The 22844-nt window shown below is 43.7% G+C and overlaps 1 protein-coding gene across 4 annotated transcripts in view; it reads right to left on the bottom strand.

Annotated features, from left to right (window-relative positions):
- LOC122920239 (c-Maf inducing protein) overlaps positions 1 to 22270 on the bottom strand; it is a 162309-nt gene extending 140039 nt beyond the window's left edge. Inside the window, exon 1 of one of the 4 annotated variants that reach the window (XM_044269580.1) lies at positions 21666 to 22270. In XM_044269580.1, the coding sequence (XP_044125515.1) occupies positions 21666 to 21962 (297 nt within the window). In that variant the 5' untranslated portion in view covers positions 21963 to 22270. The remainder of the gene's footprint in view (positions 1 to 21665) is intronic. The other 3 variants (XM_044269581.1, XM_044269582.1, XM_044269583.1) reach the window with 3 other exon arrangements.
- Positions 22271 to 22844: the final 574 nt, after the last annotated feature.

Genomic DNA, 22844 nt, shown 5'->3' with positions numbered 1-22844 from the left:
AGCGGAATGCATTAGGATAAAACTGATCCGTTTTTTTCCGGTATTGAGCTTCTGTGACGGAACTCAATACCGGAAAACAAAAACACTAGTGTAAAAGTACTTACACTGTCCAATAAATTATTGGTAACAAACAATCCTGTAAACGCTCGTTCCAGACGATCTGCCCGTCTAAATGTGCCGCCGATCGCCCAATGAATGGGCAAAATGCTCGTTCATGGGGTGATCCTGTCATTCGTGCAGGCACCTAACTTATCATTTCTGGGCAGCAGATCGTGTAGTCTAAACAGCAATCTGCTCCTCAGAAAAAAAGATTCTGTATGGGGATCCCTCATCCTCCTACTGTGAAGGAGATCGCTGCTCTCCTTCACTAAGCGAGCAGCCAACTGTCAGGAAGGAACGCTTCCTTCCTGACAATCAGCTGTACATCGGAGTGTAATAGATCTGCCTTTAGTCTATAAAGATCACTTTATCCGCAGTCATCTCATTATCATCACAGACAGGATTACAGTGAAAGATGTCACCTCTATACAGATAACACAGGATCCACCATTCATACTAGGTGATATCACAGCTTATCTGCTCCCTTGTGACCGCTGCACAGGTCACAGAGTATGCCGAGAAAACTCTCCCATAGACGTCAGTGGGGTCCTCTCCTGTCTATTGTGTCTATGGCCCATGGAGGCTCATGTAAATCATATCGCTAACTGCTGCTAAGAACAGCTCAGGCAAGATGGCCACCCCCCATAATCATGTTCAGTAAATAGAATAAAAATAAAATAAATCTACTATCAGGCGCTGAAAACAGATGGGAAAAAAAGGATGTGTATCTGGATTTAACTGGCAGAACATTATTTTTTTTATATAGGTGACACAATCCCTTTAAGTGACTACTTCCGCTTTACTGTAAGTGCTCCCAATAACAGAGGTGCAGAATTCAGCAAAGCCCCATGACTTAAGAAATCCCTTAGGGCAGATTTGCTGCAGAAATTTCTGTGACTGCAACATCCATTCCATGCATACGAGCGGTGTGGTTTCTGCAGAACATGCACAGATTTTTGGAAGCCTACTTTTCCAAAAAGTGAGGAGTGCACAGTAAAAAGAAAACTAAAAAACAAAAACAAAAGAAAAGGGTTGTGAAATTTTTGTGCAAATAGTGCTTGTGTGCTGGTAAAACACCCCTCCCCCCATTCCTTCCGTCAAATAGAAAACCACACAGCAAAACTACTTCTATCTACGTGTATGAAAAAAATCTCAATGTATTTCCCCATCACAGAGGTTCGTCATGAGACAACGAATAAAGTGCACTTGTGACATAAAAACGTCATCGACCCATAATAAAACTGGATGTCTTCACTGATAAAAGGAAAATGATATGGTCCTTGCGCCACAAAGGTAGGGTTCCCATCACTGCCATTTCTTTCCGTTGTTCTGCCCCGTTAGAAGAGGAGAACAACGGAGATAATGGAAGTGGCGGATAGGGCACATAACTGAGCCAAAAGGAGCTGAACAGACTCCATTGACTACAATGGAGTCTGTTCAATTTCCCTTCGGAATTCAGTTTTTTTTACCAGACAAAAAAGTCCTGCATGCAGGACTTTTTTGTCCAGTCTTTTAAACAGAATCTGCAATGGAGGCCTCGAACAGAGCCTCTAACGCAGATGTGAACTCACCCCAAGTCACAGTGAAGGGTCAAATATAAAGAGACATGTTTAAGAGACAGATGCAAACTGCCCCAATGATCGTTCACTAGAAGGATCATTCACATCACTGACCAATGTGAACACGAGAAGCTTTCGAATGCTGAGCAATAATTCAGGTGTTTATTGCATCTTTTATGTGGATGTAAAAATCATTGCCTTTTTTTAGGTATCAGATACTATAGTGCAACACTCTTGTATTGCAGTGTACTATGTCTGTCAGTGTAAAACTGACAGGCAGCTGGTTCTAATTCGCTTTCATACATGGAAGACCTGGAGCCAGGTAGCCAAAACGCCTAAAAATTTTCAGCTGGCACCTTATTTTTTAAGTTTGATATCTGTGAAGGATCTTATCTAATGCAACTAAAACACTGTCTAACTGGCCTCTAAAATGCACCGCATACAATCCCTTTGGTAAAGCCATGCTATTTTACTACAAGGTCTGGTTCTACACACATCTTTTGGATTACCGAGTTACAGCACCCTACTAGGATATAACACCAGCTGCAAAAAAGGTGCTCTACGGCACTTTCATGCCAATTAAAAATAATCATTTGACATTACACGTAATGCAAGCTTTAAGACTTCCCGACGAGGCGTGTGCTGAAGTCCATACAAGAGCTGGAAGTTATGACAGCATCCTATGCACTTCAAAGAAGACCATCATATTTACAGCGCAGTAAATGTACAGCGCGGTCCTAAAGATTTCATGGAAGGCATTTCTCAATGAGAACGTGATATTTTTTTTAACTCGATATAAACATATCATTAAAATGTTCCCATCTCAGAACACAGCTTCAGAGCAAGGACAGTGTACGAGCTTACAAACATAATATTATTCAGGAAGACCAACCCAGCTTGTCACTAACATCTATCCAAAGTCTAATTGACTGGTCTGAAGGACAGAGCATCCTGCATACCTCCAGAGTATGATCTATCCCACTAGCTGAAAGGCTCTCTCCACCAAATCAAATAATTTTTGGCTGAAGAGTTGTCCTCATGAGTCACACAGTTTTTGAGATGAAAGGGAGTAGGAGGGATTGGTCCATACAAAGACATGATAGGGCACAGTGAGAAGATACACCTTTCATTGTAAGGTTTATGTGTTCCTCCCTGAGGCACCATGAGAGCAAACATGTTAAACCACAATGAAATCCTTCTTATGTCTATGGCCATAAGAGTGAGGTGAATGAGTCCTCTACAGCCGTATGCCACCGATTTCCAACAGAAAAGAAGAAGTTGTGGGCATGTTCCATCAGACTCCGTATTTACAGAGACATTCTCCGCTAGAAGGAATATATCTGTACACACGAAATCCAACCAAGCTTGCACAGTTCTATATTAAATGGGCCAAAGCTATGTCCTACAGACTTAGACCATTATCTGGAGAGTATTCAACTCAACTACTCATAGGTGTACAAATGTGTAGGGTGAACAGTTCACAGTATACGTCACAAGAGCACAGGGGGGAAAATGTCCTCAACTGAATCTTTATTACAGATCTACTCGATGCAGCTTCCTCTTGGACAGGGGAAGAGAACATGTCTTCAGGATGCAGCTGTCCGAGTTTTCTCTCTAACATGAAACCTCAAGTCATAGCGATACATAAAAACATCTTCCGTCTTATCATAACTGAAATATAGAGGCAACCAAGGACTTGTGCTTATACATGGATAATCCTGTTCTGATCCAACTTAGGACTTCAAAACGTCCAATTGAAGCCTTCAATGACATCAACATGTCTGGTTGTCATTCTCTACTTTCTAGAAGAAGTGCTTTTTAGAACTTAATACTTTATACTGGTATACAGGTTAAGGTTTTAACCATATCTTCTGTCCCCACCTCTCTCCAGCAAAACGTAAATTCCCCTTGGGACAATGCAAGAAGCTACCTCTCTTTTGGATGTTCCTATAAGAGGCAAGATAGTTTCCGTATTACCTAAAAAATGTACCTAAAAGGGTCATTATATTAGTATCAGGTCCCATTTTCTTTACATGCAAGTAGGTTTATTCACCTTCAGATAGTCCCATCCACTGAAGGTAAGGCTATATAGTCTCTCTAGGAGATGTCCTGCATGGGTCATTACTGTATATACACAGGATGGATAAAAGAAAGACTAGGATCGCTACTGTCTATGTGGACAGAAGTTAACAATGAGGACACTCTCCATAACTCCTTACTTCTATCAATTTCAATAGAAAATGATGACTAGATATGTTTGACCCATGACTGGAGGGCCCATGACTGCCTGATCTTGACCGTTCAGATATGTCTATCGTGAGATAACGTACCATCTTTGGTCATCCTGTGGGAAGATAAAATCTGGAAAACCACAGTCAAGTAAGGGACAGAAGTAGCGATGTGACCTTTCTGTTAAGAGGGAAGGCCAGTCAGCTTAAAATATGAACTCTTAAGAAGACGCAGATTACTAAATCGAGTGCACGAATCTGATCTCAACGTCGACATGGGACACTTTGGTGTCTACCACTGGTAGAGGGAATGCAAACCATGGCGTCCTTTATCCACTTCAAACCCAAAGCCACGTGGTACCAAGCTGAAAATATTTTATTCCTAAAATACCACACTCCAGTAGTTAAAAGCAAAAACATGGAAATAAAAGTATCAAAAGGAACCGCTATAGATGGACTATCCTCAGGATAGGTCATCAATATCTGATTGGTGCATGTCCGAGTCCCGGAACCCCTGCAGATCAGCTGTATGAAGCGGCCGTGGCGCTCCGGTGAGTGCCACAGCCTCTTCCTAAGCTAGTCACGTCACGCTCATCGGTCACATGGCCCTATTTCTAGCTCAGTCCCATTCCAGTGAGTGGGCCCGGGTTGCAAAACCAAGCATAGTCACTATACACAGCACTGTGCTTGGCAAGCTGTGAGGAGACCGAAGCTCTGCAGCCTCTTCAAACAGCTGATCGGGGCCCCTCCGATCGCATATTGATGATCTATCCTGCACATAGGTCACCTAGACTCTCATCATTTGGGAGAACAGGAGTCCTGTTCTTGAAGATACGTCATAAATGTGAGTACCCCTTTAAATAACTCACATTGTTTTCGTTAGAAGTGGGATTACAGTGCTATTCCATTGAATACTCTGCCTGGTCGAGCCATGTATTCTGTGTCGTTGTGATCAATATGAGGAGTCAAAAGAGCAAGGGAATATTCACATATGGAGGATTTGGCCAGATTTTTTGCACAACCCATTTAAAATGATGTCGAGGGAAAGAAGACTGATTGATTTCAACATGCCCAATCCTTTTGTTCTCCTGGAGAAGAGTCCCCTCTGCCAACTTATGCGGGTTAATGACTGGGAACAAATGCTCATAGGGCCCCACTGGTCAGCTGTGTAAAGAGGGGATGTGCTGCTGACCCAAAGTAATGTGGACGGGGAACCAACAATTGTAGCGACGATCATTTGTCCCCATGTGATTCCTATCGGCCCGTAAACGAGCGCCGATCGATTTATTTTATCGCCAATCTACACTTGTTATGGCCCAACATCAGGTGTAATATTACCCAGCTATGGAAGTGTTTACTAAGTAACAACTCAAAAATAATGATCCCGGGGGGCGCTATTCATAGAAAACAAGGTCATTGACACTTATGTGACAGCAGTAAATGTTTTGACTTATGTGGGGAGGAACCACATGCGACTTTGAGTCACACGGACAAGTACCGCCAAGCTATGGGTTATACATAGCTCAAAGTTAGGCCTCATGCGCACAATCATGTCCGTATTTTATTCTGCACACCATGGATCTGCAAAATACAGACACCTTCCATGTGCAATCCATATTCTTCTCAATCCCATAAATAGAAATGTCTATTGCTGTCCGCAAAGTGGACCAGAACAGTACACGGTCTATAATTTGCGGAACTGACATATGAATGTTGACAGCACACGGATGACCCATTCAAGTCAAAAGGGTCCGCATCCACAGCACAGAGTGCACACAGCCAGTGCCCGTATATTGTGGACCCGCCGTTTGCAGTCCGCAATACGAGCACTGGGCCCTTACGTCCGTGGGCATGAGCCCTTATGTTTCAAGAGGACCTACCACCTCGCCTGACGTGTCTGTTTTAGCAAACGACTTGCATCCCCCACGTAAAAACAATTCTGGAGCATCATTTCTTAAGACTATGTTGTGCCATCCCTTCATTATTCCTGCTAGAAGTTAATTCAATGAAGGACCAGATGGGTGTTCCCAGTTGGGGAGTGTCCCTGCAAGGTCCGACACTATCCAATCATTGCTGCCAGTGCCAGACTGTGCAAGGAAACACCCCCCAACTGGTAACGCCCATCTGGACCTTCATTCATAACTTCTAGAAGGAATAATAAAGGAATGGCACAACACAAAGCCATACGTATAGATGCTTCAGAATTCTTATTACACGGGGGATGCAAGTAGTTACTAAAACTGACCTGTCAGGAGAGGGGACAGGTCCTCTTAAAGAGAAAAAAAAAGTGCAGAAGCAACTAATCTGGTCACTTGCTCAGAGCTGTGATCTGATTGGTTAGTGGTGGGCAGCACCGCCCCCCAGGTCCTGCATTGCACTAACGTGCAGACGTGACTAGTGCCACCGGGCTAAAATCTTGATAAAACGATACAGTAAAAAATAAATTTACGTGAACAGGATCCGCCGCTGACATGATCTTACTTCACAGCTGTAAGAGTTTTAATGGTGTTGACATAACAAACAGCCCATTCTCCCTGGGGGTGGAGCAGGGCCCCAAGTGAGCAGTTATCTGGCAAATGGAGTTTGCAGATATTAAAAGGCACTATTGGGAGGGTGGCCCTGAGAGCTGCTGCAGGGCAGGACAGAAGACTTGCTGTAATTGCAGGGACAATGAAAACAGGATGTGAGAGCCTGCACAGATAAGGTTTGTGGTTAACCCCTCCAGGACCAGAAGGAGCTATGCAAACCCGAGTGTGTCAGACACTGTCTCGCACCCACCCCCACCCCCTAGTTCGGATTCTGTGTCACAGGTCAGGATCGCTATAGCTCAGCCAAGATTCGCTTCCGCAAGTCACGGCCTCGAATCAAAGGGACGCAAAACCTAAAGTGTAACTCTTCTTAAAATGGTAGTCCTCGAAAAAGAAATAACTAAGGGCTCATATTAATACAATTGTCTTGGAAGGTTCTCAGAGCTGGAAAAATGCAGGATAAAAGTAGCCAATCCGGGGGCGGTCATTTTTCTGGACTTCCACGTCAAGCCTGAAATGGCTGATAACAATCAACAGACTGCAGCCAACAACACAGAAAATGGAGCCGGTATTTTAAAAAGGGGTCGGCAAATAGTATTTATTACGTAGAGGAAGTTGATACAAGGCACTTACTAATGTATTGAGATTGTCCATATTGCTTCCTTTGCTGGCTGGATTTATTTTTCCATCACATTATACACAGCTCGTTTCCAGGGGTTATGACCACCTTGCAATCCACCAGTGGTGGTCGTGCCTGTACACTATAGGAAAAAGCTCCGGCCTATTTGGTGGCCCAGACTGTGGGAGTGCAAACTAGTTAATTTTTCCTATATTGTGCAAAAGCTCGTAACCATGGAAATGTGCAGTGCATAATGTGATGGAAAAAAATTAATCCAGCAAAAGCAAAGGAAGCAATATGGACAAACACAATACATTAGTAAAATGGCCTGTTTTAACTTTCTCTACATGATAAATGCTATTTGCTGAAGTGAGACAACCCCTTTAAAGAAGACCCGTCACCTCTCCTGACATGTCCGTTTTAGTACACCCCCCACCATGTAATAAACAATTCTAGAGCATCAATTCTTATGATTATGTTGTGCCATTCTTTTATTATTCCTGCTAGAAATTTGGAATGAGTTACTAACAGTTTGAATTGCAGTTCCGGCTGGGTGTTACCAGTTGGAGGGGAGTCCCTGCACGGTCTGACACTGGTAGCACTGATGGGATAGTATCAGACTGTGTAGGACACCCCACCGACTGGTAACAACCAGCTGGAACGTAAACTGATAGTAATTTATTCATAACTTCTAGCAGGAATAATAAAGGAATGGTCATAGACTGATAAGAATAGATGATCCAGATTTGTTATTACCTTGGGAATGCAAGTAGTTACTACAACCAGACATGTCAGTAGAGGCGACAGGTCCTCTTTAAGCGTCACTTTAAAACTAGCCATACAATGGAGATTACAGATAGCCCTAAAGGCTGACTGAGACTATTTTCTACCAACCATTGTCACCTTTCATGACCCCAACTAGCAGAGATCTGTAGAAAAGTTTTTCTGCCTTATCATACGTTTGTTTTTTTTTCAGCTGTTGCCCGGTGCTCTAGCTGAAAAGTCAATCATGACGAAAGATGGATCCCCATCCCACAACAGAAGCCCAGACTGGGCCCTCGGGATCAATAAAGTGTATCGGATCCTATCTCAGGTCACAAAAGAGATGGTTTGTCCTTGTTGACCAAGATCAACCACGAACGATAAGGCCTTCAGAAAGCGGCCATCTAAAACCCTTAATGTACGGCCAACTTAATACTTTGTAGATTACAGACCACCAGGCGCCTCACAGATCCCATCTGTCATCCATGAGAAAATGGAAGCTTCAATCAGACTGAAACGTGCATGTTGTTTTTGAGCAATATCTTGTTCCTCTGATCATCAGAATTGTGTAACACACTGGCGTCCCTTCAAGTGGAACAGAAAGAAAAACGCCATCGATGTCACCTTTTCTTTTGTTTTTTTAGATATATTTAGGAATGTTATCTTATATTCGGGAAGCCTAGCTAGTGGAGGTGCAAGGAGGGGATGAAGCATGGTGGGATCCATCGTGGAGCATTGGCAATCCCCTGGTAAGCACCACTCTCGATGGTGGACAGCAATATAGTTCAACTCTGTGGCCTACAGTACGCTATGACCGAGCGCCTCTGCCACCGGTGTGCGCGCCCTCAGAGATTCCGGCAGTACTTTACAGCCACTACTGGTACCGCTGGAGGGTCCATTAGATCCTTTCCACCATAGTTAAAGGGATTGTCTCACTTCAGCACATGGCATTTATTATGTAGAGGAAGTAAATAGAAGGCCCTTACTAAGATGTTGTGATTATCCATATTGCTCCCTTTGCTGGTTTGTTTCCATGGTTACGACCATCAGTGGAAGTTGTGCTTGCATACTACAGGAAAAAGCAGCAGCCTATGTGCGCTCCCACAGTCCCAGCCACCAGAGAGGCCGGCACTTTTTCCTATTGTGTGCAAGCACGACCTCCACTGCTGGATTGCAAGGTGGTCGTAACCATGGAAACATGCCATATATAATATCATGGAAAAATGAATCAAGCCAGCAAAGGAAGCAATATGGACATTCACAATACAATAGTAAGTGCCTGGTAATAACTTTCTCTACTTGATAAATGCCATTGGCTAAAATGAGACAACCCCTTTATTAAAGAAATCTGGGGGTTGACGACTGGCTGCACAATTGCTTGGAGGACAACTAATTTATAACTTTGGCCATTTTATGGACAGGTCTCAGATTGTTTTTCTACAAAATAAAATAAATATCTAGTTACACATCCAAAGGTGAATTAAAATATATTACACTTCGGTATGATTGGCACCTGACTGATCCTTTATCTGCCCGGCCAGTTAAAAACGGCATTGATGCCAAACAAAACATCTTCGGCGTTATTACGGCATTTCTTAGTTCATGTTTTGTTGTTTGTGGTTGCGAAAGGGTTAAAGATTTAATTTTCTTCCACAGACAAATGCAAATACGGTCTTTGGCTCTCTTATAAAAGAAGGCCTGAAAAGGCCTACACAGAAACCCTGCATCTCCATGGCGACGGTGGATGTTGTCCTAACAATTGCTGCGCTCCGCTCGTCCTCTCAGCCCCAATTTAATTTCTGCAGTAACCAACGTTCAAGGGGAGAAAAGAAAAAACAGCAGATAGCTTAAATGTCCATTCACCTAGAGATCCCCCCCGCGAAAATGAGAAAGGGTGCTGTAACCCATGGCAACCTGCTGCAATTCTCATCTTCACAACCTGAAGGGGGCGAAGGCTTTGACTCTGGCTGGAGGTGGCATTGCTTTTCTTCCTAATGTCGATACATTGTTTAAAGAGATGGGCAAATCCATTCTATCCGATTCTTCAAAAAGTTCTGATCTGAAGTGGAGAGAGATGGACGGAGAGCTTTCCAGGAAGTTGGGACACTTTCGAATCGGGTCAAATTTATTCAGACCGGGATCAAATAGAATTTTAAGAAATTTGCTCATCTCTAATATAATTAAAGATTATAATCTTCTAATTATAGGACATAAATAATACCTGCTAAACGGCCCACCACAGTGCCAATCATAGGACTGCAGGAGCTACACATGTCCCTCACCCAAATAAGCTCTCTCAGCCATTCAACAGGGCAACGTGAGGTCACATGATACTTCTCCGAAGACCCGACTCCAGAAGTCGAGAGGGCGGAGCTTAGTTCTGATGGACCCTTTAGTGAAAGCAGTTCCCCATGAGAGGCTACATGACACTTCTCTGTAGACCCGACTATATACCGTAATTTCTTCCTAAGAAGTCTAGAGGGTGGAGCTTATTTCTTCTGATTGACGCTTATTTGGGACTGTTTAGTGAAAGCAGTTCCCCATGGGGGGGGGTCACGTAATACTTCTCTGTAGACTTGACCATATAATTTCTTCCGAAGGAGTCTAGAGGGCAAGGTTTGATTTGTGTGAATGATAATTTTGGGACCGTTTAGTGAAAGCAGTTCTCCATGGGAGGTCACATGATACTTCTCTGTAGACCGGACTCTATAATTTCTTCCGAAGGAGTCTAGAGGGCAAGGTTTGATTTGTGTGAATGATAATTTTGGGACTGTTTAGTGAAAGCAGTTCCCCATGGGGGGGGGGGGGGGGGGGGGGGGTCACGTAATACTTCTCTGTAGACTTGACCATATAATTTCTTCCATGGGAGGTCACATGATACGTCTCTGTAGACCGGACTCTATAATTTCTTCCTAAGGAGTCTTGGGGGCGGAGCTCATTTCATCTGACACTTTTTTGGGGACCATTTATGAGAGCAGTTCTCACTACGGACGGCGAATCGTACATAGGATCTAATCTAAAGGGAAGCTGATCTTTTCATCACCGCTATTTCCCCCTTGTATTTTATCCTAAAAAGGCTGATAAAAATGGCCAGTGCTGAAGTTAGTGTCATAAACCTGCAAGAACGAAGGTTTTATCGCAGTCATTTTCAATATATCACTGTATTTGCCATCTGTGCTCAGAACACCTTGGTTAAAGATTAATCGTACAACAGATGTCTCCGTGTGACACAAGCGAAGCCTTCCTCTCGCCGCATGTTCTCCATAATCAAGTGGAATACAAAGTGAGACATGGAAGACTTGCTTATATCGTAAGGGAACACAGCCACACACAGAGCCTAGCATGTGCACCATTGTCATCAAACTAGGCCAATGTATCCAATGTCCAGCCTCTGCGTAGGAGTCAGTCTTCACTGTAGTTTGGTGTTCTATTCCTGAAACGGGAGGCTCAATTGGAACAGGAATAAGGGACTAAACTGACAAGAGACATTTGCTTTGTAAATTGTATGGTGCTGTTGGTTCCAGTGAACAGGTCTGACTATAGACCGTGGCACAGATCCACGAGGCTGCCGCGGCATCGCTCGTTTCCGTTGTCTTAATGCAATCACTTTTGATCGAATACAAACCCTCCCTTCAGGATCAAATTATATAATGAGAAGGGTTAGGCCCTTTTCACACGAGCGTGACGGATTAGGTCCGGATGCGTTCAGTGAAACTCGCACTATTTTGCAAGCAAGTTCAGTCAGTTTTGTCTGCGATTGCGTTCAGTTGTTCAGTTTTTTCCGCGCGGGTGCAATGCGTTTTGATGCGTTTTTTCACGCGCGTGATAGAAAACTGAAGGTTTACAAACAACATCTCTTAGCAACCATCAGTAAAAAACGCATCGCACCCCCTTGCGGATGCAATGCGTTTTTCGCGCAGCCCATTCTCTTCTATGGAGCCAGGGCTGCGTGAAAAACGTAGAATATAGAACATGCTGCGATTTTCACACAACACAGAACTAATGCGTGAAAAACAATGCTCATGTACACAGCCCCATTGAAATGAATGGGTCACGATTCAGTGCGGGTGCTATGCGTTCACATCACGCATTGCACCCACACGGAAAACTCGCTCGTGTGAAAGGGGCCTTAGGCCCATGCTATAGGAACTGAATATTAAAGGGGTTGTCCCATGATTAATGTGAAAAAAGTTAAAATCATACTTAATCTAGTACATAATGACCTCTAACAAAGCTAGAACCTGCCCAGTACCTCGCACGGTCCATGGATCTCCCCATTCATTGCTCTGCTAGATTTATATCAAGCTGGCAGCCTAGGTGGCGTGTCCTTTCTGCTGCAGAAAGTGTCACTTGAAGGATGGAACTGAGCATGTGCATCCATCTCAGTGAGCAGAACAGAGAAATTAGACGGAAAAAAAAGCAAACAGCAGGTGGCGCTATACAAATAGACTTCATTGAATAATTCAGTAGCTATAATAGATTTTTTTATTTCATTTAATTTGAAAACTGTGGAATATTGTTTGCAGGACAACCCCTTTAAAAGTAAATTCAGCTTATTTGGAAATAACGGATCACTGGAAGGTTTTGAAAGACTGCGACGAGGCTCTAATGAACTTACATAAGGCTATTATCATAGCTCATCCAGAGCTTCCAGGCTCATAATGAGAATACCTGAATGATAAACAGTAGGAGTAGGATTATTTCTATGCAGGAGGTTTTCCAGGCACCTGATATTGATGATCTCTCTCTAGGATAGGTCATTAATATCAGATTGTTGGGGGTCTGACCCCCCCTACCCTCACCGATCAGCTGTTCTCTGCTGGCACTGGAATAGGAAGCACAGTTCCGTTCAAAGCATAGTGGCGGCGCGCTGAGTTACTGCAACTTGGCTCCCAATAAAGTGAATAGAAGCTAAGCTGCATTAACCCAGCACGACCACTACACTTTGAACGGAGCTGTGCTTCCTGTTCCATTTCGGACCCTTGCAGACGAGCGTTCCTCCCGCAGCGAGTCCGCATCGCAGCTCCCGGCCTGACCTCCCAGCACGGACAGGATTCAAATAGCATTATGCCAGTGTTATCCAGTACATTCCAGAACTGTAAGGGTTACATACCATTATAAATCAATATAATGCTATGTGACCCCCGGCAGCGATGGGAGTTCAGGCCGGACTCGCTGCGGGAGGAACGCTCGTCTGCAAGGGGCCTTACCCTGGGTTCACACCAGAGCGTTTTACAGCGCGTTCCTACGCGCTGTAAAACGCTCAACAAGGAGAAACCAATGCTTCCCTATGGGAATGGTTCTCAACTGAAAAAAGTTCTTGAACTTCTTTGGGGCTTTTTGTCGCGCGTTCCCGTACATAGACTTTCGGGAACGCGCGACAATGGGCGTTCGCTTGTTTCTGTATGCGCGATTGTAAACGCCGGTACAATCGCGCATACAGAGCGCTCCATCGCAAACGCTCAGGTGTGAACCCAGGGTTAGGGTCCATTCACACGTCCGTTTTTTCTTTCCTGATCTGTTCCGTTTTTTGCGGAACAGATCAGGACCCATTCATTTTCAATGGGTCCTGGAAAAAAAAAAAAAATCGGACAGCACAATGTGTGCTGTCAGTTTCCGTTGTTCCGTTCCGCATGTCCGTTTAAATATAAAACATGTCCTATTATGTTCCTGAAAAATCGGATTCTGGTACAATGCAAAGTCAATGGTTCCGCAAAAAACGGAAGACATTCGGATGTCATTCCGTATGTCTTCCGTTTTTTGCGGAATCCGTTCCTGGAAACACATAGCAAATTTTTTTTTCTTTTTTTAAAATTTTTTTTCAAAGAAATCCAAACAACTTTATTTGATTATTGAAATGTATACATGTTTCAGTTTTTTGCGGATCCGCAAAAAACGGATGACATACGGAAACATTTTCAGGAACAACGGATCCGCAAAAAACGGACCGAAATTCGGATTATAGAAAAATACTGACGTGTGAATGTAGCCTTAGAGTGCTAGCTCCAGTGCCAGGGACTGCAGGGACCAGCTGATTGTGGGGATACAGGGAGTCAGACCCTCACCGAATGGATAGTAATGACCTATCCTGATGATCGGTCATCAATATCGGGATCCTGGAAAACCCTTTTAACTCTTCCTTCCATATCTCATTCGGGGTCTATAGAAAAGTGAACGCCAACCCCATACTGCAGTGGTTGTCACTAGAGGTGGTCACGCAGGATCGATTACCTGTGTACAGATAGCTCAACAGAATAAAAAGAAGTGAATAAACTTGAAAAAGACAAAAGGACACATCGAGCAGCCATCAATGCGGATTTCTACTTGATAGGTTTACCATATTTAGTCCTATTTCTCCAGACATTGCACAAGGGTGTCACACCAAGATGAAGAATTATCAACAAGATACACAGATAATCTTTTGTAGACACACAGCGAAAGGGAAGTTACAGAAGAAATAACCGGAGAGAGTGGGAAAAATGTGTAATTAAAAGGGCTCTCCGACAACTCATTTTTCACATTTATGACCCATCAATGAGAGACCTCACAAAGCATGGGGATGGGGGGGGGTCCAGCCTTGGAAACCCAGCGTCGCAGAGAAGTTTCACCTCTTGGACGAAGATAAGGGCGACTTTGCATGGTGGAGGTATTGGAATAGGCTGAAGAGGAAAAAGTTCGAAATTCAGCCCATTCTCATCCAGTTATCCATCCTAGGTCAGTGTCCAGACAAGTCGAAAAATAATTTACCCCAACATCTGACGCAAGACAGAGTAGGGCATGAGGTGCGTCGGTCGACAAAACGTCGACAGGTTTCAGTGGCGATCAGCCAGAAAAAAAATGACTGTACAAGAAATTTGAGTTAAGTGTGTGTGTGTCAACCCTGCTACATCTGTAGCTCTAGATGGAATATCGTACAAGATCAGTGCCGATACTAAAACATGTATCGTGTGGAACATTTCTTGTCTCATCTGACACCAATACCAACGGTCATCAACTTAATATTTTTTTTAGTTTTTAGTCATAATCAAATGGAAATAGGTTCAGCCACTCATGGGCACTTACGTGGTTCGCAACTTGGTCATAACCAAGTGGAAATAGGTGCAGATATATGGCACCAAGCCAGTCATGGTCCACTCATGGGCACCTACATGGTTTGGACATGGACTTTAGAAGGTTGAACTTTTTCCCACCTAGTAAAACGGTGAAATTGTGGAGCTGGCAATGCTGTGTCCTAGTGGAGCCTTAGGCCTCGTGCACAGCGGTAATAGCGCACCAATGAAATTGAATGAGGCCCTATTGTACTTCCATACATCTCCAATGTAGGACGAGTAAGGACTAGGTGCAAGGCATAAGCACTGGAGGGAAGCAACACATTTTTGTCTAGCCTCCGAAGAGGCATAAACCCAACACGTCAACTAAATTTGCCCACAATCTGATGCCCATCACTTGCATATGCAGTAAGTGGAGAAGATACAAATTCAACACAGGGTTGGAATAGACAGAACTCATTGGTCTAAGCAGGAAGAACACACCACCAACCCAGATACAAGTCATCTTGTCATATCATTCTGCACAGTCTATGGAGGCCTTCAAGAAGGTCCAATATCATGGAAGGGCCTTAAATTGTCCAATAATACATATAACAGAGTGTAAGGCCCCTTGCAGACGGGCGATACGGATTAGGTCCGGGTGCGTTCAGTTAAAAATCTGCGATTTCGCAAGTAAGTTCATTCAATTTTGCCTGCAATTGCGTTCAGTTTTTATCACGCGGGTGCAATGCGCATTGATGCGGTTTTCACGCACGTGATAACATAGGCCCCTTTCACACGAGTGAGTTTTCCGCGCGGGTCCAATGCGTGACGTGAACACATAACACTCACACTGAATCCTGACCCATTCATTTCAATGGGGCTGTGTACATGAGCGTTGTTTTTCACGCATCAGTTCTGCGTTGCGTGAAAAGCGCAGCATGTTCTATATTCTGCGTTTTTCACATTGCATCCGCAAGCAAGTGCGGGTACGATGCGTTTTTCCACTGATGGTTGCTAAAATATATTGTTTGTAAACCTTCAGTTTTTTATCACGCGAGTGAAAAACGCATGAAAACGCATTGCACTCGCACGGAAAAAAGGGAACAACGGAACGCAATCGCAGACAAAACTGACTGAACTTGCTTGCAAAATGGTGCGAGTGTCACTGAACGCTCCGTGGACGCATCTGGACCTAATCCATCATGCCCGTGTGAAAGAGGCCTTAGGCTACTTTCACACTTGCGGCAGAGTGATCCGGCGGGCAGTTCCCTGATCAGTCTGAAAAATGCATTGAAATGCCGGATCTGTCTTTCAGGTGTTATCCGGCAAAACGGATCCAGCATTTATTTATTTTTCACCTTTTTTTCAGTCTGCGCTTGCGCAGACCGGAAAGACGGATCTAGCACTAATACATTCCTATGGGAAAAAATGCCAGAATTCAGGCAAGTGCTGGATCAGTTTTTTTTTTACTTACAAAAAAATATATTAATTTTTTTAAATATATGGATCAGGCACCATTGACTTACATAGATCTTCATGCCAGGTGAAGTTTGTTCCGTTTCGCAGACTGGACACAAAACCACAGCTTGCAGCGGTTTTGTGTCCAGTCAAAATAACGCAACAAAATTGAACGGAATGCAGCCTGATCAGTTTTATTCCCATTTACAATGAATTGGGGCCAAAACTGATCCCTTTTGGCCCGGTATTGAGATCCTCTGCCGGATCTCAAAACCAAAAAGCAAGTGTGAAACAGGGCTTAGATCTTTTTCACGTGTACGTGATGACATCCGTGACAACATGGTCAGTGGTTCATCCGTGAAGATGTCTGTGAAGGCTTAATGTTTGGTCCATGTGTCCGTTTTTTTGCTTCCTGTGGGTCATCCGTATTCCACGTACAGTGCCAAGTTGAAAATTAATGTCCAGAGCATTTCCTACCAAATGGTCTAGGAAAACCACGCACCAAACACGGACGGCATCTGCATGTGTGTCCGTGGTTTTGACGGGCTCAGAAACTATAGTATGCGTAAAGAATCCTTAATAACTGGACAAGATAGGGCATGGTTCGGTGGTGTCACCATAGACCCACAGTGTGTGTCATCCACGGATGCCCCATAACAGTGTGTGTCATCCACGGATGCCCCATAACAGTGTGTGTCATCCACGGATCCCCCATAACAGTGTGTGTCATCCACGGATCCCCCATAACAGTGTGTGTCATCCACGGATCCCCCATAACAGTGTGTGTCATCCACGGATCCCCCATAACAGTGTGTGTCATGCACAGATCCCCCATAAGGCTTCGTTCACATCACCGTTCAGCCTTTCCGTTCTCGTGCTCTGTTAAAGGGAACCTGTCACCGGGATTTTGGGTATAGGAGTTGAGGACATGGATTGTTAGATGACCGCTAGCACATCCGCAATATCCAATCCCCATAGCTCTGTGTGCTTTTATTGTGTAAAAAAAACAATTTGATACATATGCAAATTCACATAAAAGAGTCATATCTTACTTGTGTGACCAGAGAAGAGTCATATTTTCAAGCTCTGACTCATATCAGGTTAATTTGCATATGTATCAAATCGTTTTTTTTTTACACAATAAAAGCACACAGAGCTATGGGGACTGGGTATTGCGTATGTGCTAGTGGCCATCTAGCAACCCATGTCCTCAGCTCTATACCCGAAATCCAGGTCACAGGTTCCCTTTAAGGAGCAGGAGAACGGAAAGGATGCAGAAGGCACATAACTGAACCAAACTGAGCCCTTAGGACCCCATAGACTATAACGGGGTCCGTTATGTTTCCTGCTCAGAAGATGATTTTGAAGCGGAGACAAATGTCCTGCATGCACAACTTTTGTCTCCGCTCCAAAATCATCTTCTGGGCGGAAACATAACGGACCCCTATTATAGTCTATGGGGTCCTAAGGGCTCTGTTTGGCTCAGTTATGTGCCTTCTCCTGCTCCTTAACGGAGCAGGAGAACGAAAAGACTGAACGGTGATGTGAACGAAGCCTAAGGGTCCATTCACACGTCCGTTGTTTCTTTCCTGATCTGTTCCGTTTTTTGCGGAACAGATCTGGACCAGTTCTGTACCCATTCATTTTCAATGGGTCCTGGAAAAAAAAATATATATAAATAAATAAATAAATAAATAAAAAATCGGACATTGTGCTGTCCGATTTTTTTCATTGAAAATGAATGGGTACAGAACTGGTCCAGATCTGTTCGGCAAAAAACGGAAGCAGATCAGGAAAGAAACAACGGACGTGCAAATGGACCCTAACAGTGTGTCATCCACAGACTACCATTAGTTCAAAACCCACCAAAAGCACACCTTTTGGTTCAAAGTATTTTTTTTCTTATTTTCCTCCTCAAAAACATCTTATAGGGCGAAAAATACGGTAATTTTGTGTGCATATTTTTAGAAATGATAAAACATATCAACACACATTTGCAAACATATATAGCAAAAAAGATTAAACTGTGCATTTCTGCTTTTTTGACAAAAATGCGTTTGCTTCTTTTTTTTTTATTGGGTTTGCTGAACTGATGTTTATAGTGATTATTTTGCATCAATTTCTTGCAGTCTGTTTTATTTTTTTTGGGGGGGGCAAGGATAGCAGATGTTAGCTGAAGGTCTATGGGAAATATGAAACGCAGGGGACACACGGACATATTGTTTTGCTACTGGCGTTTTTTTTTTTTTTGGGGGGGGGGGGGATTTTAGTGGGGTTTTTTGGCTTCTTTTCAAAAACCCAGGATGTTTCACCTTTAAGTGTTTTTTTTTTTTCCCATGCATTTTGACATCACTATGCCAACAGGGAAAAACATCATGCTTTAGGTATGAGTGCAAAAAGACGGGGGGGGGGGGAAACACACCAGAAAATGAAAAAAAATTAGGCTACATGCACACGACTGTATGCCAAAAAAAAACTGATGACATCCGTAAGCCATCCGTTTTTTTTTTTTTTTGTGGATCCATTGTAACAATGCCTAAAACAGACAAGAATAGGACATGTTCTATTTTTTTTTTTTTTGCGGGGCTACGGAACGGACAAACTGATGCGGACAGCACATGGTGTTCTGTTCGCATTTTTTGCGGACCCATTAAAATTAAATGAGTCAGCATCCTATCCGCAAAAAAATAAAAAATTAAAAATAACCGGAACGGACATGGAAACAAAATACGTTCGTGTGCATGAGGCCTTAAAAAAAATAAATAATTTTTAAATAAATCTTGTGCTTAATTCTGGTGTTTTACTTTTTGTTTTTACAGGTAACCATGTGTGTGGGAACCCTATAGGTACCTGCACATGATGTGGATTTTCTGCGCAGATTCTTGTGCGGAAAGATTAGAGGAATCTCATTGTACACTTTGCTTTTTTTTCTGTCTGTATTTTGAAATCCCAGCATGTAAGGGCTCATGCACAAGAACTTATTTTCTTTCCGCGTCCGTTTTTTTTTTTTTTTTTTTGTGGACCGTAAGAGGAACTATTCACTTCAATGGGTTCGCAAAAAAAAAAAACGGAAGTCACTCCGTTTCCGCATAAACATAGAACATGTCCTATTATTTTCCGCATTACGGACAAGGATAGGACTGTCCTATGAAGGGCCAGCTGTTCCGTTCCACAAAATACAGAATGCACATGGATGTCATCCGTATTTTTTGCGGATTCGTTTTTGCGGACCGCAAAATACATACGGTTGTGTGCATGAGCCCTTAATTGTTTGTGCGTTTTTTGTGTGTGGATTTCGCCCTTTGCAATGCAAGGCTGAGATCTGTGGCAAAACCACATCAAAAACTGCTAGTAAAACGTGCACCTGTTAGTAAACCTGCGCGGGTAGCCTAATGGTGAAGAACAATGGTATCGCCTTTTTGGTTTTATTCAGATGGAGCTAATTATTTACTGTGCAAACGTATGAATATACACCCAGAGATCACTATAAAAATACAATTAATACTTTACCAACATACTCCTCAATACTCTATAAAGAAAAAAATATACATTTTCAGGTGAAAAAATAATAAAATAATAGTGGAAAAGGACATTATTGTTCTGCACAACAGGACTACGGGTACGTTACAAATACATCTGAATATTTTTCTTGTTTTATGGTAGACTTATGCCTGATGTAGGCCAAATGAGTGATGTGAACAGAGTCTAATACAGTAAGGGGGTCAGGCACACGACTGACATTTTTAAACGGACGTTTATTTCACCGATACCTTTCTGAGAACCGGACGTTAAAAACAGCCCCATTCAACAGTATAGGGGCAGCCAGTCAGTGAAAAACGGACAAGATAGAACATGTTCTATTTTTTTTATGTCTGTTTTTCACACCAAAAAAAAAATGCTTTGTGAATAACCCCATAGACTACCATTGGTCTTAAAACGGACGTGTGATGGCCGTATATTATATATATACGCGCGCATCACATGTCCGTTTTTCACAGTTGTGTGTATGTAGCCTAAGATAGATACCGTAATCTAGCTATCTGTTTATATATCCTTCTAATATCTATCTATTCTTCGATCCATCCACACAAGACTATGCGCCATTCTTAAAGACTAAGTGCCAATATTTTCCAACCGCTGACAATGAGTCCATGTAAAATCCGGAGCGATATGTTGGCGTCATATGTACAATTTGCTGAGGAAAGACGTGAAACGGACTCAATTTACCAAAGATGCATATAAAGGAATATGCAGCTGGACAGGGTGAGGGCCCCAAGATAATGATCAAAAACGATACCTCACAACTTTTTTTAAATTTACATCTTCACCTTTACATTTTCCATAACCTGATCAGAAATCCATTAAGATTTGTATTGATCGCGTCACTGGAAGATGTGTTTGGTGGCCTGACGAGAGATGAATGACAACCCCTAGTAGTTCGGTACATTGGACTCGCTGGTCGGAGGGGTCCCGGCCTCTATGGGGGTCATTCGGATATTGGATATATTATCAGTTGCGTCTGTCTCGTTATAGGTCATTTACACATCCTCCTGTCATATACTGTCCCTTGAAAAACAGATTAGTATCTCATCCACCTAATGTCAATGTGCAGAAATATTCGCATGAGGGGAGAGGCCATCATACATGATAAACCGTATCTAACAATCCACCAGAGCCGACCACTCTTCACAGTCTAACCGCCATATAACGTCCACCATGACTATAATGTGCATTACCCAGAATCCTTGGTGGATACATTACAGTGTGCTGCAGTGAACAATCCAGACAGGCTGCGTGGGGAACCTCTGAAGGCAGAATTTCACGGCGACAAAACCCGTGACATTTAGATTCGATACAGATAGAAAAAAAAAAAAAAAAAAAGAAGACAAAAACACGATCATAATGCATCAATAAAAAAGAATGGGCAGAGGTCCCTTGTATTAAATTAATTCACTGCATCTAGAATCCGATTCCAAGGCCTTACGTGAAAAGCTTCCTATAGGGGGACATACAGTCCAGACGTGGGCTTTAAGGGCCCAAAACAAAGCAGCGTTTAGGTCGCCTTTCCTGAAGGAGCCAGGATGACGATTTCATTAGACGTTCAGACGGGCACACGGGTAACTGGTGGCTGATGCGGAACATCTTAGGAACCCCATACTGTCCATCAATCAAAATGTGTTTGCAGCAGTACCTGGGGTAAATAGGGTAACGAAAGGGTGACTAATAGACACAAAAAGGGGACATCACGCCGTGCAATTAACCTCCGGGTGGCCGCTGTGTTACCTATTGACAATGAATGGCTACAAAGTATCAATATTTTCAAGATACAAATAAACACAAAACAATGAGGAGGTGGACGGTGTGGCCCACCCATCACTTACTGTAGCAGAGGTCAGGCTGTTGTCTGCCAGGGTCAGGTGGTGGGGCTCCCATCTCCTTAGGAATTTGGAGGTGAGGATCTTGCTCAGGAAGGTCCTGGGGTGTCTGATGACACAGACCTGGATGTCCCCCTCTTGCAGCAGTTTATACCTCATCCCATTGAAGTGCAGCATGGATCTCCTGCAGGGCACAGCTCCCATTTTGCCCCCCTCCGGAGCAGACATCTCCCCCAGCAGTGGCTTGTTCTCCTCTATCTGTCTGTGGTCACTCTCCCCACATGAGCTGTTGGTAAAATCCATGGCAACTGCTAAAGAGGGGAAAGTCTATTCCCTATATCCAAGCAGGGAGGAAATTAAAAAAATAAAAAAAACGAGGGGAAAGGGGGGGGGTGAATGGTAACAGAGGCTCAGCTTCCAGATATCACACAATCCTGGGCATTGTTCTCACTTGATTAAATCCATGACTTGTCCGAGGAGGGGGGGATGCCGCACGGCCCCTGGGTCCTGGCTCGGCTCGTGTGCCTGCAGCATGTACGCTGCGTGTCCGGTGCGTCTCCGGTGCGGGTGACTGTGTGTGCCACAGAATAGCAATCGCTAAAAGATTGCAGCAGCTTCCGCGCGCTGATTGGCCGGGCCCGGGTCATGTGACGGCCGAATGACGTCAATGGTAGAAGCAAGCAGATCAGGATGCATATTGTGTGTGTGCTGCAGGGGAGGGGAGGCTGTCAGTAATAGGAGGAGAGGGGGAGCCGGGGACAGCAGCAGCAGCTTGGGCTCCATCTTTACCTGAGTGCTCCCGGGTCCAGGGCAAAGGGTGGAGAACATGTACATGTGAGGGCACGGGGACACCTATCAGAGCTCAGCATCCTCCCCATATCTCCGAAAAAGTGACACCACATTCGCTTTAGGGCCTTGTTCACATTTCCGCATCCGTGAAAAAAAGCCGGCCTCTTGCACACGAACGTATCTTCTTTCCGTGTCCGTTCCGGTTTTTTTTTTTGCTGACCATATGCGGAACCATTCACTTCAACAGGCCCGCCAAAAATAAACAGAAGTTACTCCGTGTGCATGTCCGTATTGCCGTAAAAAATAGAACATGTCCTATTATTGTCCGCATTATGGACAAAGGTTGTACTGTTCTATGAAGGGCCAGCTGTTCCGTTCCGCAAAATACGGAATGCA

Source organism: Bufo gargarizans, chromosome 10 (assembly GCF_014858855.1).
Source record: "Bufo gargarizans isolate SCDJY-AF-19 chromosome 10, ASM1485885v1, whole genome shotgun sequence".
Classification (NCBI taxonomy): Eukaryota; Metazoa; Chordata; class Amphibia; order Anura; family Bufonidae; genus Bufo; species Bufo gargarizans.
The sequence above is the reverse complement of the archived record's forward strand: the minus strand, read 5'-3'. Positions and strand labels throughout refer to the sequence as shown.